Source organism: Petaurus breviceps, unplaced genomic scaffold, assembly GCF_028583685.1.
Source record: "Petaurus breviceps papuanus isolate PSGF00001 unplaced genomic scaffold, PetGlider_PUasm1.0 90762, whole genome shotgun sequence".
Taxonomy (NCBI): Eukaryota; Metazoa; Chordata; class Mammalia; order Diprotodontia; family Petauridae; genus Petaurus; species Petaurus breviceps.
In genome coordinates this window covers 5,117,925-5,124,873 of record NW_027187339.1, presented here as the reverse complement: position 1 = coordinate 5,124,873, position 6,949 = coordinate 5,117,925, and the positions used below count along the sequence as shown (strand labels likewise).

The 6,949-nt window shown below is 40.1% G+C and overlaps 1 protein-coding gene across 4 annotated transcripts in view; it reads left to right on the top strand.

The window, feature by feature from the left end:
* The window catches only part of DLG5 (discs large MAGUK scaffold protein 5), a 170,109-nt gene extending 163,882 nt beyond the window's left edge, over nucleotides 1–6,227 (top strand). For all 4 annotated transcript variants that reach the window (XM_069068328.1, XM_069068326.1, XM_069068327.1 and 1 more), the window contains 3 exons: nucleotides 917–1,026; nucleotides 1,611–1,720; nucleotides 4,219–6,227. In XM_069068328.1, coding sequence (XP_068924429.1) covers nucleotides 917–1,026; nucleotides 1,611–1,720; nucleotides 4,219–4,322 — 324 coding nt within the window. In that variant the 3' untranslated portion in view covers nucleotides 4,323–6,227. The remainder of the gene's footprint in view (nucleotides 1–916; nucleotides 1,027–1,610; nucleotides 1,721–4,218) is intronic.
* Nucleotides 6,228–6,949: the final 722 nt, after the last annotated feature.

Genomic DNA, 6,949 nt, shown 5'->3' with positions numbered 1-6,949 from the left:
ACACACACACACACACACACACACACACACACACACACACACACACAGAGTTTCCCTGGTTATGCTTACTTCACTTTGCAACAGTTCATTTAAGTCTTCCTGTGTCTCTCTGTGTTCATCAGTCATCGTTGCTTATACCAAAGTAATATTCTATGATATTCCTGTACCACAGGGTTCCCTAATTGATGAGTGTCTCCTTTGTTTCCAGTTAGTTGCTATTACTATTTTCTTCTTAGTAGCATGATATACACTGAATATTGTACTGGATTGCGAGTCCAGAGAATCTGGGTTTTAGTTCTAGCTCTGCCTTTAACTTACTTTACCAAAGCGTGTAGCATCCTTGGACCTCAGTTTCCTCTTCTGTTAAATAGCAGATTGATAATATGACTCCTGGCTTTGGTAGAAATAAGTGGTTGTTTTGTTTTGTTTTTTAAGTGTGCTTCTGTGTCCATCTGTAGAAGAAGTGGATATTTTCCAGGTAACACTCAGTGGTAACACTCAGTGTCTGTGAATTCATAGGTACATAAGGTAAATTTGGGCCACTTGGGTCTCACCTTGCTGAAGTCAAGCAGCTGGTGTTGCCATAACACAGCCTTTGCCTTGGATCACTTTCTCACAGTTTATTTACTGTTCATGGAAGCTATCTTGTGCTTCCTTAGTGACCTTTAGATACTTAAGTATTAATTATGGATTAAGGGAGATTTCTATGAAGCAGGTAGAGGATAACATGATGGAAACATTAAAGAATTCCTTATAGTAGAAGGAAGGAGATGGGTTAGAGGATTTTTTTATGCACTGGCTTCCTTAGAGAAGGTGAAATGTTCATGAGAGGACTGTGTGCTGCTCCTGTCCACTGATTCTGCCCAAGTGTTCTGTTATCCTGGCGTACTGATGGAGTGCTGATTTGTTGTCTTAGGACTGCCACTGTCTCCTGGACATTGGTCCTCACGCCATTGAGAGGCTCCATAGCATTCACATTTACCCCATTGTCATCTTTATCCGCTACAAGAATGCTAAACAGATCAAGTAAGTGGCCTCGGGGGTCGAGGCTTCTGGGTCGCTATCAGAGTGGGTCAGGGGGTTGTATTAAAGTCATAGTTTCCCCTCTCCTGTTAAGAGACAGGGTTGGCGCATTGGAGCATTGGACTGGGGCAATGGGCCTGGGTTCTGGTCTAAATTCAGTTACTAACTTGCTGGGTGAGGGTGGGGCTTTGCATTAGCTATATCACTTCTCTTTCCCTTAGTCTTTTTATCTGTAAAATGGTGGAATTAGATGTAGATGATTTTTAAAGGACCTTTTAGCTCAAACTTTCCCTGACCTTGTCTTCTTTGCTCTCATAATTCTAGCAAACCCTTGGAGTCATCATGTACATGTACATAGTTTAAATTTGTTCCATTGCAAAGATGCTTTCTGGTGCATTCTCCCCCTACCCTCCTTCTGGCAGCAGGGTCAGGTTACTCCTTTACAAGGATGCACACCAGGGGGCCCCCTTCACCATGGTTACCCTTTTTCTTGGATGCTTCCCGTGGCCCAGAACAAAAAAGGCTAACAGTGGCGATGGGGAAAAGTGAGGTGTGTTAGTCTAATTCTGCTTTGAATGTTCCAACAGAGAACAGAGAGACCCCATCTTCCTGAGGGACAAAGTCACACAGAGATATTCCAAAGAACAGTTTGAGACAGCTCAGAAGATAGAACAGGAATACAGCAAGTATTTCACAGGTGAGCCATCCTTTGGCATGAATGGGCCGGGCCAGGAAGCTGATGTCATCTATTTCTTCTGCAGAAGTGGGAGTGGGAATGGGTGGGATGGACCCAACAATTTTAGAAAATGTGAGGTTTGCTGGCCTTGCTTTATTGTCTTAACAGCAGGCTTAATATTTCATTGTGGAAAGTGGTGGGGTGGTGGTGTTTGGGAGAATCCCACCAGATCACAGTCTTTTCTTTTTTTTTTTCAATAACATTTAAAAAAAAACGAACAAGCACTTATTTTCTCCCCTTCTCATCCCCCCCCCCCAAAAAAAAAAAAATAGAAAAACAGAGCCCTTGGAACAAATAATGCATACTCAAGTAAAACAAATCGCCATAGTCTCATTCTGTATATTCTTTAAAAATTTGTTAAGAGCCTAGACTACAAATATAAGAACAAAACAATCCCTGCCCTCAAGGTGGTTACATTCCACTGTGGGCACTCATGTTTGTATATTTAAAATGTGAACTCTTTAAGTCTCACATTTCTAACATGTCTATGTACCCATTAAATGTGGGGAAGATTCTCTATGTGATGATGGCTGTATTCTGTGCTCAGTAATAGAATGCATACTTTTATAAATAGATATAATAATATAACTGATCCTTTGAGGATCAGAGGGCAAAAAAATTTGGTTGTTGTCCCTTGTTCTGAGGAAGATCTAAGCTAGATATTTTTCATTTACCTTGTTAAAAGCCCAAGGCCCCATTTTTCCTGCTGATGATTTATTTACTTTCTGGCTTCCAAATAAATGATTTTGAAAATTTGAAGCAAACTGCCAGGAGAAGACAAGAATTATAGTCTGGGAGTTGGGGGTCAGTTTTATTCATTCAGCTTGCAAAGACTTCTAGTGGTGGTATCTGCCAGGAGGGAGGAATGTCTGATAAAGTTGAGTTTTATTTTCCTATCTGTAGCATCTCACTTCCCACAAAGTATTTACCCCATTTTAACCCTCAGCTATAGAGATTGTATGATACTTAGCCGTTACAGATGTGCAATGTTAGACACACTTACAGATGAGGTCACTGCATTATTAGTTCTGCTTAATTGTTTTGTTACAGGAAACAACTCACAAAGTGGGAGTAATTTATAAATGTCTGAGATGGAAAAACAAAACACATCAGTAAATGTTTTTTCAAAGAACAAAAAAAAAAGATACTTAGTCACTTGGATTTACATTTCTTTTCACTTTCCCCAGGATTCTGACTAGTAATTGACAATCATGACAAACTCACCAGAACTTTTGTCTGAAATGTGGAGGTTCCACTGATTGTAAGGTTGGGCAAATCCAGCTTATTTAGGTGGTGTTTCCCTTAAGAAAATCTTTTTCAAGTTAAAAAAAATAATTTCTGATTTTCCCTGGTTATTGAGGCAGTGGAATGCCTGTCTCTTTGAAAACCTGTGAGAAACCTTAAATCCTGTGTTTACTGATCATTCATTATCCTATCATATGAAACCATTTCAAATAAGGAACAAAATATATTTATAATAGAGTTATGTTTTACATATTCATTTCAGCATCCTATCATATGAAACCATTTTAAATGAGGAGGAAAATATATTTTACAGTAGTTATAGTTGATATGTTTTTATTTTAATAAATTAAAAATTAAATCAATATTTAATATAAATGTTTATAACATTTTATAATAGTGTTTGATCTATTTTTCTACTCAGCTCTACAGCTCAGGACTAGGACTCAGAAATCACTGAAAGTGGGCAGTGGAGAGGCAGAGAATGAAGGAAAAACCAAGAGCCTGCAAAACAGCTCTTTTTAACTAGGTGTGGGTGATCAGTGCTTTGTACCAGTGCACGAAAGTTTAGAGAGTACTGACAGTACTTTTGTAGCAGATAGAAACCAACAACTGAGCTTTCAGTACCTCATTAGCAAGAAACAATTCATTAAAATAAGCACTTACTCCTTGGCCTACTTCCCACCTGCCATATCTATGTAACTCAGGGGAGAGATGCATTGTGGCCCACCCTGCTTCTTTCTCTGTAGCAACTTTGAAGTATCCCAGGAATTAGGATTCTCTCTGCTGACTCAGTCTCCACCCCCAGGGGGAGATTACTCAGAGACCAGGATGAAAAGACTCCAACTCTCAAGCCCTGCTTCCCCTGAGTGAGAGCAGGGAGTCACCAGTTACAATCCTCACAGTATGATGGAGGGTCTTGAGGCTTTGTTCTTCTCTCCCAGTTAGAATGTGATCACCTTGAGAATAGGGATTGTTTGGCAGTTTTATTGGTAACCCCAGGGCTTAAGGATTGGCACCCAATAAGAATTTAAGCACTTTTCATTCTTTCCTTTCCTCTATGGGACCTTTTTTCTCCAAAGTCCAAGGTCTTGCTCCCCAACTTAGCTCAACTTAAAAAGTTGTGTTGGGGCTGCCTTTGTCCTGCTTCGGAGGACAGCTGATCTTGCAGTAACCAAGAATTGACCCTTCCTCTATTGTATCTCTGTGTTCAACAGGTATTGTCCAGGGCGGAGCTCTTGCTAACATTTGCACTCAGATCTTGACGACTGTCGATGAAGAACAAAATAAAGTCCTGTGGATTCCAGCTTGCCCACTATAGACAGACATTTTGCTGTGAAATGCAGAACATATTCTTCCAATGTAAATAGATGGCCAGACTTTAAATATTATATATATTCAGACAGTTCTTCATGAAGGGTATTGAGACGCTAACATGAATAACCAAAAGCACCTGCTTATGGGCTGAATAAGATCAAAGCCTTGGCCAGCGGAATTCCTTTCTCTCTCCCTTGTGCATTTATTTTCCTGAGAGAGAGAGACACTGACTGACTGACTTCTAATATGATGGGGGTACAAGGTAGACCAGCCTTTTTTTTTTAGCCAGCAGATTATCAATGCTGCAGAAAGAACCTTCTAGATTGACAAGTTTACAAACCTTTTCTAAGTATTTGGTTGTTTATGTTTACTTGAATGTCCTCTTGTCGTTGTGGCCTGTTGCCTTCTTGGTTCCTCTCTCCCACCATCCTCATCTCTTACTTTTGTGTCTCTCTTGTTCATTCTGTCTTTTTTGTGCCATTCTTGGTGAAGCCACACTTTGGAACAGAAGGGAGAGGGCACTCTGAGGAGGGAAGGGGGCAGAGGGGAGCGGACTGCATGTTTGTGCTGGAGTCAGTGAGGGTGGGGTCAGGGAAGGGCAGACTAAGTGGGCTTTGGAAGCTTTTGGAAATTCTCCTGGGAGCTCTGGAATCGTCTCCGATAAATTTACAGGGTGATCCTTTTGCCTGGTTTGGAGCGGCAGAATCAGAGCCCTTTTAGGACATATATTTGCCAGTGGAAAGGCCTCTCCTGTACTTCCTCTGCTTGGAATTGCTTCTCTCCTCCCTCCTCTCCCCCACTCTACCTGCATAGATTTTATATTTAAAGACTGTAATATGATCTGATCATCCTGAACTTCATTTGTTAAAGTAATAAAATAATCAGTTTGGTTTGGGGGACTGGTGGTGGTAGTAGGAGGAGGGGGAAAGTAAGGCGGTAAACTCGGCCCACTGCATGCTGTTCTGTCCTTTTTAAAAGTCTGTAAATATCAATAGCTTTTACTGGTGCAATTTTGCAGGATAATTCTTCTGCTTTGTTCTTCAGTGTCTGTAGCAGTCACATAATTGTGTTTTGTTTTGTTTTGTTTTTAAATTTGATATGAAAATGGTCACAGTTTTGGGCTTTGGATCTAAAGCCTTTGGTAGTGTTCACACTGTCTGGAATCAGTAAATAAAAACCAAGGGGTTTTTTCTATTGCTTGCAACACTCAGTCACGCTGTGTACCCTCTGTGATAAAGCAGCTTCTTGGATTTGCTTGTGCACTTCGAAAGCTTGGGTGGGCCCTGGAAGAAGATGGCATCTCCCTTCTCTCCATCAACTATTTGTTCTCTTTGTAGGTACTGTACACTCTTTGGTTTATCCCAGTTTAATTTGAGGAAGCTTTATGGACTGTTCCTAACATTTCATTTTTCTAACAAGAAGTCTTAAATTTTTTTTTTTTAGTTCTAGACTACAGGTTGTAGTTTTGTGTTTTATTTGCGTTTTTAAAAAAAATAAATAAAAAAGGGATTTTTTTTTCTTGCACAGTTCCTCAAAAGAAATAACTATATCAGTCTTGAATTCTGTTCCTTTTTTTACAGGTACACATTTTCTAGCTCAAACTACTTAAACAAAAATATTTTACAAAATAAAAATGAAAAAACCAGCCACAATGGTAGATTATGTATTGATGCATTACCTAAATGAAATAGCTTTCCTATTGAGGGGTAGCAGGGTTTTTGTTTGTTTTTTTGGTGTTTTGTTTTTTCTTCCCCTGAGCTGAGGATAGAGTTGGACTTTGGTACGATTAAAACAGACAGGTACTGTTCTGACCAGGATTTTCTGTACTAAAAAAATGTCACTTTGTATAAAAAAACCAAAAAAGTTAAAGAAACTGATTAGTATCATAAATAAAGGTCAATTTCTGTAACTTGTGTCTCAGTATTCTTTATTAGCTTTTTCCCTTTCCTTCCCCCCATCTACCGCCTTGCTTTCTGAGTCAAATGGTTGCCTTCTGTAAAATGAGGGATTGGTCCAGTGGAAAGAATATATTATCTCTGCACTGTGTCAAGGCAGTCATTTTATTCCTCCCTGATTGATTCCATATATCATTTTCTACAGACATGATTTAAATTTTTTTTCTCTCCTTCAAGCCTTCCATACCTCTCCCTTGCTGTCCTTTCTCAGCTGAGGAACTCGCATCTTAAAAACTGAGACCATTCAGTGTAAGGTGCTTTTGTTCTCTGAAAACAAGGTGGCCTTTCTCCTTGTTAAGGTCAACTTATCTACATGTGTGCTTGGTCTCATCTCCTGTTGTCTTCAGCAGATTGCAACCTCAGTCACCCCTTCTTTCTCACATCAGTTTTCCCCTATTTAGTGGTTCCTTCCCTGCTGCCATCAAATGCCCAAGTTTCCCTCATCTTTTTTTTTTTCTTTTTGGAGGGCAATCAGGGTTAAGCGATTTGCCCAAGGTCCCACGGCTAGTTTTTGTATTAAGTGTCTGAGGCTGGATTTGAACTCAGGTTCTCCTGACTCTAGGGTCGGTGCTCTATTCACTGTGCCACCTACCTGCCCCAGGTCTCCCTCCCTCAAGCTGTGGTCTTTTACCTCTCCTCCCCTTTCTCAGTCAAACTTTGGGGAAAAGTTGTCTTC